Consider the following 19,001-nt stretch of genomic DNA (forward strand, 5'->3'; position numbering starts at 1 on the left):
TTTTTTCCTCCAGGGTTGCGACACCCTGAGCCACGGGATGTTTTTCCTCCGCTGTGTTGGATCCCCGCAGGGAGAGGGTGGGAGGATTGTCTTGGCCGGGGAGCTGCAGTCACAATGTCTGAATGTCCCACCCACCGCCCCCAAGTGCGGAGAGGGGACACCACGGAAAGCAAATCGGGGCTGGAGAAGGGAGAGTGCAAGGGAGTGATGGGGAAGGGTGATGGAATCCCAGTTCTCCAGATCCTCCAGGGCTGGGCAACAGTGACCAGATCCCTGCCAGTGATGGAGAGGGGCAGCTGGATCCTCTCGGGGCTGTAGCTACCGACCCCATCACGCCCTCAGTCGTGATCCACAGCCGTGTCACCCTCCACTCAGAGGTGGACCAGAGGATGGGGGTGCCACCAGAGCATCCCCACAGCTGGAGCACCCCCTGTCAGCAGCACCCCACCTGTGCCTCCCTTTTCCCATCAGAATAAATACGATCCGTTCAGAAGAAACCATTTTATTATTTTTTTTTCCCAAAGAAAAAAAGCAATATAAATATTAGAGTATAAAACTTGCGTGTAACACATCGACGTTGGTCTATATGGGTATAAGAAGGATATAAGCATATATATAATATATAAGTATAATTCAATATTAGACACATTGAAAGGGCAAACGTGTTTCATTTCACGTACACTCGGAGCACAGACCACATGGAAAGAAGATACAGCGAAAATTGAAAATACTGATGTCCACAAGTTAGTTACCGCGATTAAAAATAACACGCCACTAAATACACGACACTCACTACGCTACCTCAGATTGCAGATTAAAAAGAAAAATATAAAGACTACGATTCAGCTACAGCATTTCTAGAGGAGGGGCAGGTGGCAGCTGCAGGGGACAGGGTGGGACCCGCTCCCAGTGCAGCCAGCGCCGGAGGTGGCAGGATCCGGATGGAGCACGGAGGATGCTCCTGCTGCCCTGGGGTTGGGGAGGGGGCAGGGGTGGGGAGAGCCTGGCTGAAAGGGCTGGATCTGCTCGGGTGAGTTACGTGTTAGTGATTAGAAAAGGAAAAAAAAAAACAACACACACCCCCCTGGGAAACTCGGTGTGGCCCCTTCCTGGGCACCCCAGAGCTCCTCTCCTGGCTCCGGCTACACAAAGCCCCCATCTGCCTCCCCGGGGGCTCAGAGCTGCTTTGCTATGGGAAGCTGGCCTGGTGCTTTGGTGATGGGCACATGGAGAAACTCTAATCCTCACGCTCCAATTCTCCTCGCAGGGTGCAAAGCCCAAAGCCAGCGGGATCATCCCCTCCTCCGGGCTGGCCCCGCAGGGTCTCATGCGACACTCCCCCAATTACTGCCCCCATTTTGCAGCGCCACCCCCCGCTCTTGGCTCCCTTGACCGGATCTGGTCCCCAAACGCCACCGAAACAGCCATCACTTACTCACTCACCACCTCCACCCCAAAGCCATGCACCCACCGGCAGCCCCGCGCATCCCACCCCGAGAGCCGCCTTGTAGAGCCGCCCCACCACCCCAAACAGCCTTTGGGGCCCAAACTAGAAGCAATAATGAGTTTCCCCCAGCCCGCCTGAGCCGTCCCACCCCCTCCCACCCCTTCCCCAGGGCAGCCCCGGCACCAAGCTCGGGCGCTGCCGGCGCGTTGGCCGTGGGCATGCGAGGGTTTGTGCGGGTCCGTGGAGCTACTGCGCTAGTGCAGGTGTGAGGTGAGGGACGTGCATGCAGACACCGTGTGCAGACAGTGGAGAGCCGTCCCCGTGTCCCCCTGGGCGAGGGGGACCCGGCCAGGCCTGGCCGCTGGGGGGAGCGAGGCTCTTTTAGCCTTAATTCCATAAGAACATCGACTGTACATATAAATATTTACTGCAAAAGAAGGTTTGAGATGTGTCTGCTCTTCGGAGACCCCTAGAACCGCCGGGGCAGCTGCCGCACACCTCGGCGTGCTCCTCGTGGAATTCCCTGCCTCTCACACAGCAGGAGGGCTTTTTCCTTATCTTATTTCAGGCCATTAGTGGTTACACTTTAAAAAAACAAATAAACAACAAAAAAAAATGTTTAGGATGCAGCTTTGCCATATTCCCTTTGACTCATGCAATATAAACAATTTTTTTTTCCAGATGACAGGTAAGCAGGAACTGAAGCACTCCCTACCCACTTCCAAATTCCAAAATCCATCGCTATCATTGACTGGGGGTGAATTTTACGAATGGAAAATTTAAGAGCAAAGAACTGGAGCGTGGGCTATAAGCTAAGAACTTCCTTTTCCTTTCCAAAAAATAGCTGAAGGGCTATAAATTAAAAGATCCACATTAAAGTTATTTACAGTGGGCAAAGCCGAGCACAAGCCTTGTGCCTTTCCTCGGACTAGCTGGGAGCAAATCGGATCCAAAGACACGGCAAAAGACCTTCCGCCCTTGCATATGCTAATACCCGAGGGATTGTATAAAACATTATTCACAGGGCACTTGTTTGCGTTCGCTTTAGATTCCGGATTGGTTTCCATCACGAGACCTGAGAGCAGCGAGCCCCTGCTCTCAGCTCTGATGATGACGAGATACATTCGCAGCATTTCCTGCTTTTGCACCACAAAAAAAATTCACATTCGTCCTCCGGCCTGGGCTGTGGTTTTGGGGGGGAGTGCTGGAGCCGGCTGCCCTGTAGCTCTAAGGTCTCCTTTTTCTTCTTCACTACTTCTTCTCCTTCTTCCCGGATTTCTTCTTGTTGCCTCCGGCGGGGGCGGCGTTCTTGGCGTCGCGCTTGCCGGCGGCGTTGGTGAGGGTGGCGTTGCTGCCCGGGATGTAGACGTTCTGCCGGTAGTCGGGGACGTGCTGCAGGGTGAACTGGGGGCCGTAGCGGGCGCTCAGCCCCATCGTGCCATTGCCGCCACCCAGGGTCGAGTTACCATCGGCTGCTTCTGTGGGGAACGCCGGGGAAAGGAGGAAAGAGAAGAGCAGGATGTTAAAATCCAGCTGGAGACCCTCACCCCAAGCCCCAGCAGCCCCACAGGGTGTCAAACCCAAACCATGACCCTTCACCTCCCCACAGGGCTGTCCTGGCACAGAACCCCCCCCGAAACTGCCCTTTACGAACATATTGTGCAGTCACCATTAGTGATGCATTAAAGGAAATCCAATATTTATTTATTTTTCCGCCGCATTTAAAACCCTGCCCGCGGTATTTTTTTCTCCAGCCAGGTTTATTCAGGGAGCGGGACACAGGAGATGAGAAAGAAATCCCCTCCCCTGCAATACCACAAAATGGCTCTAGGAAGCCGAGCACGAAGGAAATCAATGCCAGAGCGTGTCTGATGGTCCAGATCTGGGAGCAGGGGGAGGGGAAGGCAAATTCATTCCTGTCGCTATGCAAAGCTCCAGCACGGAGCGAGGAGGGGCACAGGCTCCCCCCGGAGCGCTGGGGCTCTGCTGGATGCTGGAGAGCAGATGGAGACGGGGGGATGCGCGGAGGCAGGGGGAGAAATGAGCACGGGGGGATGGATGGCAGGGCTCGGGGGATGCTGTTGCCATGAGCTCGGTCTGCTCCACTGCAGCTGCCTGTGAGCAGCTCGGGGTGGGATCCTCGCACAGCCCTGCCCAGAAATGGTTTGTGGAAACTCAGCCTTTGTATGAGAGTGGCTCCCGCCTCAGCCTTTAACTGCTGGTGGCTGGGGCCAGGCTCTCCTGGAGGATGGGGACACCCAGCAAGGGCACCCAAGGCAGAGCCCAGTGGTGCTGCTCCCTCCTTGCACAGGCAGAGATTGTAGGAACAAAGAAAAACAATGAGCAGAGGTGCTGGGCTGGGTCCCCTCGGGCTTCTCCTCACTGCAGACCAGCTCTGTGCACGCCTCTGTGCTCCCTTTGCTTTTCCCTAAGCAGATGGAGGTGGCTAAGCCAGCCAGAAAGCTGGACAAAAAGCTGGCCCACATCCCACCATCGCCCTGAATGATGGCTGTGTACACATTCCCTTTGCAGGGGTCGGAAGGATGAAGCAACTGCAGTTTTGAAAAGTTGCAGCTGCTCTGTTGGAGCGGGAGGGGAGGAAAACACAGCGAGGCCAAAAACACCGGGGTGGGGGTGGACAAACACAGCGACCCAGCGTGGGGAAATGCCTTTCACTTCCCTCTCTGGAAGCATTCACCACAGGAGAGTGGTGGACTTCCTCCAGAGTCCCCATGAAATGGGTTCCAGACTTAGCAGGGCAGGGAGGACCCAGTGCTGGGGAGATGTGGCTGTAATTAGTGATATTTATTGCTAATCCTCACTCGCCTAAGCAGCAGCTTATTTCATTAGCAACCAACTCAAGCCCACACCCATGGAGGTGTTAGAAATGATCCTCATGGGATGGGATGACTGGAGATGTGCAGGGAGCATCTCACAGGTGGACCACAGCCCCCAGCCACGGCAGAATTGTTATTTCTGGATTGTCCCAGCCCAGCAAGAGGCTGGGTGAACTTGGGCACCTTCTCCTCCCTGGGAATTGCTGCCCTGGCCCATCCCAGGGCTCTGAGCAGTGAGGGGCTGGGTGCTGTCAGCAGCACCCAAGTCCCCATGAATTAATTTGCAGTCTCAGCACAGCTTCCACCAGGGAGAAAAAGGAGAAAAAGGCAGTGGTGAAGTTCTCAGCCTGCCAGGCAGTCCCGGGTAAGGGTGCCCGGCTGTTTCTAGGTAACACTGACATTAAGGCTGAAAAGAAGAGAGAACAGGAACAATAGAGGGTTATAAATGGGCACCGAGGTGCTCTTGCCAAGCAAAGCACTGGAGCTCTTGTTGCTGCAAAGGTCAAGCTCAGCCTCAACCAGCAGCCTGTCATTATCCCAAACGGTCCTGAGGAGGAAAACAAGAATTTGGGCTTTGGCAAAAATAACCAGCGAGTGGCTCCATTGCCCCGTGGGCAGAGGGGAGGCCGGGGGCAGCTCCACAGCATGTGTTGGTGCAGCTGCTGGAGGGGTTTTTAGGGCACCCAATATAGCTGTGTGTCCCTGCCCGGGGACAAGGACTGCCCGGGCTGCCTTTCTGTCTGCTCCCCCACCGTCCCGTGGCACCTCTCTAAATTCTCATTGGGAGCCAGAGTATTTTAAGGACAGGATGTCTGTCCTTGTGTCTGGTGTCCTGGAGCATCTGTGCTCCTTGGGCTGTCCTAGCAGCTGCCTCTGCCCATTCAGATCGCTCAAAACTGGTTTTTCATATTGCTCCCAGTTGCAAAGTGGAAAGATCCAGAGGAAGTGTGGCTGGGAAGGGAGACAGAACCCTACAACAAAGTCACAGCCCTGGGGGGAAAATCAGGACCCCAGATGACTTGTGATGGTAACTTAACCATTGGGAAAGGGATTTAATCCTCTAAGGACTGGATGGTGCAGGCTTGGCCTGGCACTGCCTCCTGCTGAAGCCAAGGAAAACCCCTGGCCCAGGGTAAGGATGCATCCAAGGCATCACCTGTGTCACTGTGTCCACCCCAGAGCTCAAACACAGCTCAGTGGGTGACAGGGAAAGCTAAGGATTATTTAAATGGCCAGGAAATCACACCAGGGATGGGTAGCACAAAGCTTAATGGGCAATTAGTGCTGCCCCTAATCAAAGCCTGCTCCAATCAACACTATTGGCTCGAAGAGAAACGGGGGACAGTGAGGGAGACACGAAAACACTGTGCTGGGGGGAAAAAAAACCTTGTGCTGTGTCCCCATCCACACATCCAGGACAGAAAGGGCCTGGAGAGGATGGATAAGGGAAAGCCATGATCTGTAGGAGGGATTTGATCTGCATCACCCCCCGGAGCCGTGGGAGAGGTTGGGACTGCTGGGACTGCGGGATTGGGGCAGATTTGCTGCAGCAGGGCCCGGGGCTCCGTGAAAGTCAGTGCTTAACCTGGAAGGGACCCGCTTAGCTCTGATCCTGGGGATTGCTGGAGCAGCAGCCAGAAGAACAGCTTTATTTACCAGCAAGGAAACCGGATCTGGAGACGCTGGGTGATGATAACCACATGAAACCCCAAGGGCTATTTTTCCATGGTCGTTTTTCAGAGCAAAGACACATTTTCACATTATTTCTTTCTCTTGAGTGTAAACAACTCCCTGGGCCCAGACCTTGGTCCCCCTCCCCAGCCACGGCAGCTGTCTCCTGGTGTCTGCAGAGCAGCAAAGTTCAGCTGCAGCAGCTTTCCAAGAAAGCAACACCAAAGCCATTCCTCCTCCCTCAGATTCCTTCCCTCCCGACAGCTCAAAGGAAACATCCCAAGCATTTTGCACGGGTTTTATGGCTGTGCTTCTATTTTTAAGTCAAGGGGAGAAAGACTTGGAGGTATTTATAAATAAAGGCTCTATGAAAATCAGGCTCTTTATCCATAGTGCTGCACAGAGTGAGAATTGTCCTTGTTTCATGCAAAGCCACGGAGACTGGGGGTGCGTGGGAACATCCCTCCCTGCCCAGCCATAAACCAGAACAAACCAACCCAAAATGACCCCAAACCACCCTCCTGAATACAACTGCCAGTGGGGGGAACCTTGGTGAGTCCATGGCTCAGCAGAGGGACTGCACACAAGGCTTTTTGGGAATATTGAGTCAGGCATTTGCTGTTTCCCTGCTCCAGCCTCCAGCCACACACAGACTTCCAGCCTTCCTTCCTTCCTCCTCACCTTCCAGCAAGTTAAACTTACTGTGACTTTCTGGAACCAAGTAGAGGATAAAACATCATCTCCAGACTGGCTCTTTCATGTAACACAAGCACAGCACAGCCAGATGGTGTTTCAGTACAAAGCAAAGAGACTTTGGGTGGAAGAGGTGTCCCTGCCTACAGGAACCTCCAGGATCCTTCCTGACCCCTCTCAGTGTTTTTCCACCAGCTTTTGGATCTGTGCAAGCAGAACTTTTGCAGCTAGCCCAGTTAAGTCAGTCCCACAGCATCTTCTCTATCAGCATGACCCTGAGATGGCCCCACAGAGCAGGAGTCAGGGTTTTCCCAGGAGTGATGGACACCAACCATTGGCTGAAGCCAGGATCATGGCTTGGAGCATCTCCGTGTCAAACTGGTTGTTGGGCCAGGCTCCAGCTTCCTCTCCATTCTGGGAGCTGTGGGAAAAGAAAACAAACAGTAAGTTACTCCAGTTCAGTCAGGAGGAGTGGGTTGGACCAGTGAATGCTTTAAATCCTTCTAAACAGCACTCAGGAGCCAAGAGCCTTTCAGAGGTGTCCATCCCTCTCCAGGCCCTTGAAGAAAAACCACAAAAGCACTTGGGGACTCAGTGGTGCTTCCAGCAGCACCTTCCACTCCTGCTGCATTCAGAGGCTACAGCCAAGCATCTCATCTCCTCAAAATCACACCAGTGTGGAGTCACAGAATGGTTTGGGTCAGAAGAGAACTTGAAGATCATCTATTTCCAGCCCCCTGCCATGGGATATAATGTAATCCACTGCCAAAATTACAATGTAATATCATAAAACCTGCAGTCCTCAAGGCCCAGAGGTGCAGATGCACCCTTGTAGGACCAGGTCCTGTGTCCTTCTGCAGGCTGGGAGTGGATGCACCTCTCAGGCTCTTCCAGTTTAATCTCCATTCTGCAGCTTCATTCATGTGATGGAGGGTGAGAAAACCCCATGGTGTGCTGAGATTTGGGAACACCACAGAGCAGCTGCCTGGCACCACAGAATTTACTCTGAAAAGAGTCCCAGATCAGTGCTGGGGAGGCTGGAGCAGCAGGGAGAGGAGAGCAGGGAGCACTTGGGCATCTGCCTCGGCTCCCCTGGGGGTGCTGAGCACCACAGACCCGCCTGGGAAAGCTCGGGGGATGCAGACAGGCTCTGGCTGAGGAGGTTTTGTGGCCAAGGCTACAATCATCGCTCTGTGTGCAGGCTAACAAGCCCTGCTTTCATGTCTGCCAGGTGTCAGCTGTGCTCAGCCACCCCTCACTGCCCAGGGCTGTGCTCCCAGAGCCCCTCCAGAGCCTCCACACTTCCTGAGCACCTCAGCAGCTTCCTGGGGTCCCCTCTGCTCTGTCCCTGAATGCCCTCCCTGCTCAGATCACCGCTGTCTCCTCTCCCAGTGCCTGCTCTGACCACCCACAGCCCTTTCCATCCACTGGAATGCCAGGATTCACCCCTCGGCTGTGTGCTGGCTGCCTTGGGATCAGGCTGCCCTGCTTCTGCAGCAGGGAGCTCTGCTGAAGTGAGACAGGGGAGGATGGGGGGCTGGAAAGCCCTTCCCATGAAGAGACTTTACCCCATTTCCCAGGAAAGTGATCAAAGCACCAGGCTACAAGGCACAGAGGTGGCCTCCTCCACCACTGTGGTCCCAGCCCTTATACCCAGGAGTTGCCAGACCCAAATGTGCTGCTCAGAGCTCAAAACTCTGCTCAGACCTCAATGCCCTGTTCAGACCCCAACACCCTGTTCAGACCTCAACATCCTGCTAGGATCCCAAAATACTGTTTAGACCCCAAAACTCTGCCAGACCCCAACACCCTTCCCAGACCCCAACACCCTTCCCAGACCCCAACATCCTGCTCAGATCCCAATACTCTGCCCAGACCCCTATGCCCTGCTCAGACCCAAACACCCTGCTCAGATCTCAACACCCTGCTCAGACCTCAGAACTTTGCCAGACCCCAAAACCCCACTCAGACCCCAACACCTTGCTCAGACCACAACACCCCACCCAGATCCCAACACCCTGCTAAGATCCCAAAATACTGTTTAAAAACTCTGCCAGACCCCAACACCCTTCCCAGACCCCAACACCCTTCCCAGACCCCAATATCCTGCTCAGATCCTAATACTCTGCTCAGACCCCAACACCCTGCCCAGACCCCAACACCTTGCTCAGACCTTGATGCCCTGTTCAGACCTCAACATGTGTTTTTAGTAAGTGAAAAGTTTAAATACTAAAGCAGAAGTGTGAGTTTCAGTGAAGGCTGAAAAACATATTAATGTTTTCAGTGGAGGCTCTAGGACTGCAGTTGTAGATAGCACTTAGACATAATAGAGTTACAATAAGAATATTGTTTACATTTTTCAGATAGAACAAGATAAGCTGTATGCGTAGTTTATACGTAACTCAGCGTGTTAAAAAACTAAAATTGTAATAAGTTAAGAAGTGGTAGTCTGAGTTTGCATCAGCTTGTTAAAAAGATTTTATATAAGAGTTAGTATTGGGGAGAGTTAGTGTCTTCTCTGCTTTTTTGCTATTGCTTTTTTTTTTTTGCTTTTGTTCGTTGTCAACACTTGAGAAGGAGATAGGAGCTGCTGTAGCAACATTGCCTTTACTGGGACTTCTGGAAACAGCTTTTGTTTCTATTTGAGACTCCAAACTGAAACTTAACAGGGACTTTAATGTCTGTGACTGTGCTTTTTGAGACTGACGTGCTTCTGCAAAAAAAAGCTTTTTAGCAACTATTAGCTGCTTTGCTCATATTAGAAGATAACAAAGGTGGTCCCTAGAGCACCGGAGGTCATAACCCCACTTGCCTGTGCACAGGGTGCCCAGAGAAGTTGTCCAAAGATCCCTGGAAGTGTCCCAGGCCAGGCTGGACAGGGCTTGGAGCAGCCTGGGATAGTGTAATGTGTGCCCATTGCAGGGGGGAGGGGAAATGAGATGTCTGTGAGGTCATTTCCAACCCAAACCACTCTGGAATCCTGAATATATGTCCAAACTCCCTTTGAAACACCATACCTGACCGTAAGGATGCTCTGCAGACACTCCCAGGTGCTCTGCAGAAAATCTGGGCTCTAACACCTTGTCCAAAGACGTGCAGGACCCGAGCCAGGAGCCCAGGACCATCCCTCCCCTCCTGTATCCCGCGCCTGATCCACCCCAGCCGGGCGCAGGGCGCTGCTCTCACACCAGTTAATCTCTAGAGGTTGCAAATAACCACGAACGGAGCAGGAGCTGCCCCGGCACGACCCTGCCGGAGCCTCCTGAAATACCTGCCGAGTATTCCAGCCCTCCTGCCTGCCCTGCGTGCTCCACGCCTTCAAAAAACTCCAGAATTGAGGCGTGCTCGCCTCCCAGATTGATTCCTGCGCGACGCCTTTGCCGAGACCCCGCGGGTGCGCTCGGAGCCGCGCCAGGACAAGGTGGGACAGCAGTGACCTGTAAATGTCACAGCCAGGGCTGGGAATAGAGCCCCGGGCTAGATCCGATAAAGGACTTAGGAACCATTGCAAACCACAACCCATCCAGCCGCCCGTTAACCCCAGCAGCTCCTGCCCCACCCCCAGCTGGAAGATGAGGTTTCCAGGTTTTTCAGGGCTTCGGGAAAGCTGCTCAGAAATATCCCCGAGCCTCCCAGCCGCTGATCCCGGCTCTGGGAGCTGATGGTGGCACCCAGAGATGGGGAAAGGCAAAGCACAAGAAAGTGCCAAATACATTTTGGGTGTGGGGTTTGTTTGGTTTTTTTGTTTGTTTTTTGTTTGTTTGTTTGTTTTTAATTGTAATATTCCGGTGGTTTGAACTCTATTTTGAAATCAGAGGCTCAGGCTCAGCTCCCTTTTTGATGTGGCAGTGCCAGCATCATATTTTCCACCTCCCAAAAGAACTCTTCCCTCCTCAGGCAATTCCTTCAGGCTTCCCTGTACAGAAATTCCTCCTGCCTCCTGTCACAGCCTCCGTGTCCTATGAAAATGGGAATGCACAGAAGGAAAGGCTGACACTGTGCTCAGGAAATTCACCTGCACCACAACTCCTGACCCCACCAAGCTCCCTGCCCACCCCAATAGCCCTTGGCCCCAGGGCTGTGGGAAGGCACAGACAGGAGAGCTGGCACCACTGGGCACCAGACTTGGCCAGGAATGGGTTGGAAAGGAAGGGATGAAGGGTCTGGGCAATCCCTGCAGCCTGGGAGGGGTTTGAGTGGCACAGTCCAACCCTCCCAGTGCACGGCCCTAGAAACATGGATCTTGCTCAGGTTGTTTTGAGCTCCTGGTTTAGAGCTGTGTGCCCCAGGGATGGAGAACTGTGCATCACCAGCTCAGGATGGGCAGCAATTCAGATCCTTTTCCTTCCTTGTGGTCTTAGTGAGGGAGAACACATGAACTCCTGGCATGAGCCTCACCAGCCCCTCCATTACCCCATTGTCTGGGGCACACCCAAAGCCCTACACCCCCTTAATTCCCCGTGAGATGACAAAATCAGACTGCAAGAGGGGCATAAATCATGGAATCCTACAATGGTTAGGGTTGGAAAGGTCCTTAAGGGTCCTGCAGTGCTCCTAGGTCCCACACTTCCAAGCAGAAGGAGTTCTCAGCCTTTCCCACCTTGCCTTCGTGGCTCTCATGTGGTCCTGCTTTTGTTACAGTGAGGAGCCCAAAACTGGGCACAGTGCTCCAGGTATGGATCTGTGAGTGCCACAGGAGAACTGAGGGCAACTTCTTGTCCTGCTGGCTACAACCTGACCAGTAAAACCTTGCTCCATCACAGCGAGGGTGCACTGGTGATTCATGTTCAACCTGACACCCCTATGTCCTTTTTTTCACCCTTACTGCACCCAGTGTTCCCAAATTTTGCACAAAGCTGTGTGCCTGCTCTTCATGACGCCACGTAGCAAAGCTATTTTAGAAATGCCTTAGCATTGCAAAAAAAAAAAAAAAAAAAAAAAAAAAAAAGGTATTGAACTCACTTCTCTAAGCAGGAAATTGAAGTGTCTCAATTACTTGCAGCGCAATCATCCAGAATTCAGAGGCACAGAAAAAAAAAAACCCGAGGGCTGTAATCTAAAAACATCCAAAAATAACTTCTCACAGAGGAGAATGCACACAGCTGATGGCCAGACCTGGCTGCCTTCCACGCCCATAGGATGGGGCTGTGAGTCACAGCTGTGAATCACCGACTCAACAATGAGCAGCCTTCCCTGCCCGGGGCGGGCACACCCCTGAACCCCCCTTCCCACTGCTCCCCACTCGTCCCCAGCTTTGGATGCTGCTGCAGGGAGCCTGCCCGGGATGGGAGGGCTGGATCCTATGGAAATACTCCAAGGACTCGCTGGTTTTAATACAAATGCTGTTGATTCAATCGGGTGTTTTTCTAAAAACCCATCCCCCATAAGATAGATTTTTTTTTTTTTTCTCTCTCTCTGTTCAGTTCTACTCCACACTTCAAAGCTTAGAAAAGAGCTGGCTTTTATTTTTGGGAATGCTTCCAGCGTAGCTAGAAGTGGAGAGAAGGAATCAAAGCCACATTTGAGACAAAGCCAGGGGTGCAGCATCTTCAGGGGCTCAAGTTGGGGTGGACACGGAGCACAGGCCAGGTTCTGGGTCAGGAGAGCCAGGTACAGCTTCTGCACGACCTGGAGCTGCCTTCAACATGGAAATCATGGAATAACCAGACAAAAGGCTTTTCTGGCAGCCCACTGCATCCATCTGCATCCCAACCCTGCCCCATTACCGCGAGCTGCCACAAGCACGCACACCGGGGGGGCACTTGGCTGCTTTGCTCATCAGCTAATTTGCAGCAAGCTCAGCCATCAGGTCCCTGTTCATCTTCCACTTCCAACACAAAATTATTCCGCTTCGAGCACAGAATTATTCATTTCCTTGCGGGGTTGCCATGGAGCTCGTCACTATGGCAGCCAAAGGCCTCGCAAACATTTATTCGCACAATCGCCCGATGGATTCCTGAAAAATTGTTTTCCTTGCTCTGCAGCTGGAAACACGAGTCACGGCAGCGCCACAACAAACTGGGAGAGTTTATTCGTGCCAGAGCAGCGCTGTCGGAGCCCCAGGGGATGGAGAGGGCAGCTCAGTGCCCCGAGGACGGGACCTCGGCACTCGGAGGCGCTGGCAGGGCTGTGGGCAATGCTCGGGATGGCGATGTTCCCGGGACACCCTCAGCATCCTCTCTCCTCTCTTATTCGGGGCTTTCTGGCTCCTATTTCTGGCAGCGCCCTCTCCCAGCCAGGACCTGTCCCAGACCGTGGTCCCGGCTTCTCCACTCGGGGCAAGGGGATGTGCCTGGGATTTACTTCTCCTTTCACCCCCATTTACACGCCAGCCCTGGATGCTGTTCCCAATTTCCCGGGCAGCACCCAGCCCCAGGTACCAGGGCTATCTTCAAATCCGTTTCTCCAGCCCCATTCCCGAGCGGCCCCTGCTCGCCTCAGGCTGCCCCCCTGCACTTCTCCTTCCTCCCCATCCCCCTCGCTGCCTCCCACACACGGCTCCAGCCGGAGGCAGCAGCAGCAGTAAAATCTCAGCCCGAACATTCCCAGGCTGGCAAAGTGACAAGTGGGAGGGAGCAGATCCATCCCTGCCGGTGCTGAGCCTCCTCTGTGCTCGAGGCGTGTGGGGACACAGCCCCGAACCCTGGGGACACAGCCCCGAGCCATGGGGACACAGCCCCGAGCCATGGGGACACAGCCCCGAACCCTGGGGACACAGCCCCAAACCCTGGGGACACAGCCCGAGCCCTGGGGACACAGCCCCGAACCCTGGGGACACAGCCCTGAGCCCTGGGGACACAGCCCTGAGCCCTGGGGACACAGCCCCGAGCCCTGGGGACACAGCCCGAGCCTTGGGGACACAGCACCGAGCCATGGGGACACAGCCCCGAGCCTTGGGGACACAGCCCCGAACTTTGGGGACACAGCCCCGAACCCTGGGGACACAGCCCCGAACCCTGGGGACACAGCCCCGAGCACTGGGGACACAGCCCCGAGCCTTGGGAACACAGCACCGAGCCATGGGGACACAGCCCCGAGCCCTGGGGACACAGCCCCGAGCCTTGGGGACACAGCCCCGAACCCTGGGGACACAGCCCCGAGCCCTGGGGACACAGCCCAGGGCGAGCATCCCTCTGTCCTGCTTCCCACGCCAGCATCCTGCAGCCCACCACCCTCCCCCAGCCTCCGAAAAAAAAAGAAAAAACCGGGATCGGCTCCAGAATTGCCGCGATTTCCCGTCCTCCCTTCCCTGACCGAGGACGCTGCCGGCCCTTCCCCCACGTTCCCTCGGCTCCACGCATTCCCGTCCACTTCTGTAATGCAATTACGGGGCCTGGAGGGAGCCTGGGTGAAGCCCAGCTTTAAGATCATGACTTTGCAAAGATGCAATTGAAAATGTTAGCAAGGAAGTGTGAGTAGGGGGCAGGGAGGTTTTCCAGCCTCCCAAAGCACCGCAGAGCCTTTTCTTCCAGCCTGTGGAGCTGCTGGATTGCTGCTCTGCTGGATAAAGGCAGAACAAAAACCCCACAATGTTCCTAAAAGTGGGATCAGGGCAGTGTTTCCTTCCCTGGAACTTTTCTACCCTTCCTGAAGGACACAGAGCCCAGACCAGTAATTGTTTCCCCCAGGCCATCCTGCCACCACCCGTGTCCCAGACATGCCAGGAAGGATATTTTGAGAAATTCTTTGGAAAGGTTCTTGTGCCTGTTTTTCAGCTCCATCTCTGCAGCCGGCCATGGCATGTGCTCAGCTGCGCAGGAAGCAGATGGAGAGAGAAAAATTAAACCAATACATGTAGCACCTGTTAAATCACCTAAAATAGCTTTTCCATACATAAAACCGGTGATGAAACCCCTGATATTCTTGGGGGGCTCTCCACAATGAGAACACTCCCATTACCTGAATATTTCCTTTTCTTTTGACAGCTTTTGTCCCACTTGGCAGGACCTGGAGGGCTCAGACTTCAAGGGCCATGACAAATGCAAATAAAAGGATTATTGGCCCAAAATGGTCCATAAGGGAAGGAAATAGTTTAAAAGGGCTACTTGAGGTAGAAAGGAACCCAGATACTGAATCTGCTGAGATTTGGGCTGTTAATAGACAAAAGGCTGCACCCTGCAAGGAGTGCTCACAGGTGGCAGAGAGGAACAGCTCTGTGCTTTCCTGACTGTGGAAAGGGAGGTGGGGTGGGACAGGACACATCTCAGCTTCCAATCCCTTGATCAGATCAGCTCTGCAGGAAGAGGGAGAGGAGTTATCCAGGGACAAGTCCTGCTCCCAGCATCAAAACAGCTCCTGCCTGCCCCAGCAACCCAAATCCACTCCAGAGCTGCACCACGAGGCTGCAGCCTGTCCTCAGAGCACAGCCAGGCTCTGAGCAGACTCACAGCCCTTTAAAAGCAGTGTTTTGTGTGCAGGGTTGATAGGAACCCCAGTGATTAAATCACAGAATTGCTAGGTTGGAAAAGTCCTCTGAGATCATCATGTCCAACCATTAATCCAGCACTGACAATTGCAGCACGAACCCAAGCCCCAGGTGCCACATCTGCACAACTTTTAAATCTCCTCAGGGATAGAGACTCCACCACTGCCCTGGCAGTCTGTTCCAACACCTGAGCACCCTTTCAGAGAAGAAATTGTCCCTAGTATTCAATCTAAACCTCCCCTGGTGCAACCTGAGGCCGTTCCCTCTCCTCCTGTCCCTGTTCCTGTTCCCAGAGCCCGACCCCCCCGGCTGTCCCCTCCTGGCAGGGAGCTGTGCAGAGCCACAAGGGCTCTGAGCCTCCTTTTCTCCAGGCTGAGCCCCTTCCCAGCTCCCTCAGCCTCTCCTGGGGCTCCATTCCCTGCCCTGGACATGCTCCAGCCCCTAAGTTTTCTTCAATCTTTTCTGTTTCACAACCCACCAGGTCAAACCTGACAGGTGAAACAGTCTGGCCCCTCGTGGGCTTCTGTGGTTCCCTTCAAGGTGTTTGCTGAGCCAAAGCCACACAAACAGGCTGGGGACTGGTGTGGCCTTCATCAACCCACAAACCACCACCCCAAATACTTCCCCAAATGGCAGCTTCTCTCCCAGGCTCCCCAGGATGTGGCAGAAATTGGTGATTTGAGCTGTTCAGCCCCAAGCATTTGGCAGGGGGAAATCCTGTGGGAAGCAGAGCTCCTCCACTGCCACAACTCCTCCTGCACTCAGAGATTCACAGCCCAGCAGCACTCACTCTTAGGAGAGCACTGTCACTTAGATTATGGTTATTCCTTCAAAGTGATGCCCCCCAATAGATTTCCAGAGGCTGCTGTGAATTTTCAGGCTGCAGGGCTCCACTCACACCTTCCCCAGGCCTTGGGGAGGCAGCTGAGAGCAGCTCCACCCTCCACATGCTGCAGTAGCTGTGGAGGAATCACTACTACTCAATACTGAACAGGCAAACAAATACCACCCAGTCAGAAAAAGGAGGAATTTTAGCCCAGAGACTGTTACAACTTTATAATTCACCTGCAAAACGTGTAGAACAACACCTGGCAAAGCAAATACCACTGCTGGCTTCACCCTGGGGTGCACTTGGGATGGCAATGGGAGTGAGAATGGTAATTATTTTAATTATTTCCTAAACTTCCCCCAGCAGCGCTTCTCTCTGCTGCTCCTCTTGCTCCTGCCACTGAGAAGCTGCAGCCTGTCCAGCAGCCCTGCCTGGCATCTCCACGTGCCCATTTCCACATTTTCCACGAATGAGCAGAAAACCCATCCCTGTTTATCTGCACAGCCCCACTGGTGCTGGGTAGCACCTGCTCCTGGATCTGCTACAACACGGCACAAACTCGCAGCGTAAATTCCTCGGTGTTTCCAACGCCCACAGGCACTCCTGTGGCTCCTGGGTCTGCCACTATTTATTTTTAGGAAGGATGTGGGCAAAGCCTGCAGCTGTGGCCAGTTGTCCTTCTGGTGGTGTCCACCCCCGTGCTGTGTAAGCCCAGGAATGTTTGTGTTTCCCTCTCTGCCCAGACACACAGGTGGGGTCAGTGTCCTGGGACACTGTCATGTATTCATTTCCATCTTCTTTTTTCCTCTTCTGGCAGAGTCAGGAATAAAGCACGAGAGATGGAGTTTCATGATGAGACTCAGTTGTTTATTAATTCTTATCTATAGTACAGTGAGTGCCACAGCACTTCTAGCTGACAAGCTAAAAATGAAGAAATGGTGATGTATTTCACTTGTTACAAGGTCTTTTAAGGCCTAATTGTCCAATTAAAAGCTAACATCTGTATTATTTATACTTTTGACCTGATGACCAAACACCCATGACCTGCAGTGTTCTTTATCCAATTAAAAAATATCACCTAAACCCAAGAAGAAGAACAAGAAGAAGGAAAAAGCTAACACCCTAAAACCTCAATCTTGTCCCATACCTGTCACTATATTCTAAAATCCCAAACTCCAAACCCTTCACCATGTGATATCACACACCTCTATTCAAACTGCACACCAGATTCCAGTGCTATCATTCTATTTTGGAATCTTTCTCCAAGGCCTCAAGTCAAAAGCAGTGTTCCCTTGGGGGTCAGTGCCTGACTGCACAGAAAGTTCAAAACTCCCAAGTTTCAGGGTTCCAACAGTCATGCACCCCAAAAACACACCACAAGCCCCTCCTTGGCAACACCTGCATGCTTTGAGCCACAAGAACACCCCTGAGAGCTTCAAGCTTATTCTTTATTCCTCTCCCCAGCCCCCAGCACAGACAGGCAGCCTGTTGATAGCCCTGCAAGCCCAACTCTTGAAGTTCTTGCACGAAAACAAAACAAAGAATGGAAAAAAAATTAAAAATCCCTTTTCCCCTTCCTGGCTGTCTCTTGCTGCAGCATCTCCACTGCCAGCCCCAAGCCCCTGGTGCTGTGGGAGGGGGGATGAAGCTGGGGCCAGACAGGGCAGCTGTGATGCTGTTTGATAAACAAGGGGAGCAAAGTGAACATCACCATTGGCTGTGCTCAGCTGGGGAGGGGAAACCTGGCTAGCAACAGCTTCAGGAAGCATTAACAAAGGGGGATTTGGGATTGGAGAAAACGAATGGAAGGGGGCTGTGAAATGGCAACTCTGCATCTCCTCTACGTGCTTTGCTCCTCCCTCGCCTGGAGTTGCCATGGATTCTCACACTGCTTCCCACCCCTTGTGGGTCCCCTGCCGCTGTCTCTGGGGTGTTTCCTGCCTGGCATCTCCTCCCAGCCCATCCACAAAGCCCAAAATTGCCCTCAGTCCTGCCAAGAGGTTGTCCTCAGACAAATTGTCCTCAGACAAATTGTCCTCAGGCCTGTCTCACCCTCTCATGCCCACCTGTGAGCAACACAGAGCCCTCCCCATCCTCCAGGAAGGAAATCCTGACCCCAGCCCGGTGTTTTCCTGAACAAATCATCACATAGGCACCAAAACAAAGAGCAGCCAGGCTCAGGCTGAGCACAATAAAAACAAGCCAGAACAACAAGAGGGGTCCCCTGCACCAGCCCCAGTCCCTGCACTCTCCTCCCAAACACCTGCAGCCTCCTCCCCCAGGGAAACCCCACAGCAATGATCCCACAGGGATATCCTGAGGTGCTGCTGGACCATTCATTTACTCCACTTTGGCCAATTCATCCCTGTAATCTCCGCTGCAGCCACTGATCTGATTTATCTGGGAATGGCATCTGCTGCTCGGAATCAGTCTGGCTTCATTTACATTTGCCCAGAGATAGCACGGGTGTGGGGCTTTTTTTTTTTTTTTTTTTAAGAAAAACCAACCACAAACATCATTAAATTAATCATCCTATCCTCTTGTTTCTCCCAAACAAGATTAATTCCGTTTTGCTCAAGTCTGCCTCGCTACCACATTTTCAGAGCATATTGTCTGAGCTCCTCTCTCCTGAGCATGTGCACCAGAGCTCTCCCGTGTTTCAGAACAAAGAGCAGATTCCCTTTGTTGTCCTGGAGCAGCAGGGATGTACGAGATCAAGATCCCTGCCTCACTGAGCTTCCCCTGTTCTGCCTGGATCCAGCAGCCCAGAGCCATGAGGGATTTGTTGTGATGGGCTGGCCTATGTGAGAAAAGACAGGATTGTTTCTTCCCCAGCTCCCATGGAGACAGCAAGGGAGAAATCCCAGCATGGGTTCTTGTTTCTGGCTGTGGGTCAGTGCCAAGCTCCCCCCTTGCTCCATCCAAACCCCTGTCCTAAGCTGCTGTGTCTTTATTGTTCTTTAATTTGGGTCAAATGGAGTTAAGAGCACGTTCCTTTTTTTTGATTTTCAGCTGAAAGGAGGGCTGTGCTTCCCTAGCAGAGTCCTGCAGTTCAGAGAGCTCGTGGTGCTACAGAGCTTCACCTGTCAGCAGGAGACA

General features: G+C 53.1%; 1 protein-coding gene across 1 annotated transcript in view; it reads right to left on the reverse strand.

Moving 5' to 3' along the window:
- Positions 1-486: 486 nt before the first annotated feature.
- LOC130258913 (protocadherin gamma-A9-like) overlaps positions 487-19,001 on the reverse strand; it is a 96,951-nt gene continuing 78,436 nt past the window's right edge. The window contains exons 6-7 of the mRNA XM_056502663.1: positions 6,981-7,069; positions 487-2,925 (exon numbers count right to left, since the gene is read on the reverse strand). Coding sequence (XP_056358638.1) covers positions 2,699-2,925; positions 6,981-7,069 — 316 coding nt within the window. The 3' untranslated portion in view covers positions 487-2,698. The remainder of the gene's footprint in view (positions 2,926-6,980; positions 7,070-19,001) is intronic.

The sequence above is a fragment of the Oenanthe melanoleuca genome, chromosome 13 (assembly GCF_029582105.1).
Source record: "Oenanthe melanoleuca isolate GR-GAL-2019-014 chromosome 13, OMel1.0, whole genome shotgun sequence".
Taxonomy (NCBI): domain Eukaryota; kingdom Metazoa; phylum Chordata; class Aves; order Passeriformes; family Muscicapidae; genus Oenanthe; species Oenanthe melanoleuca.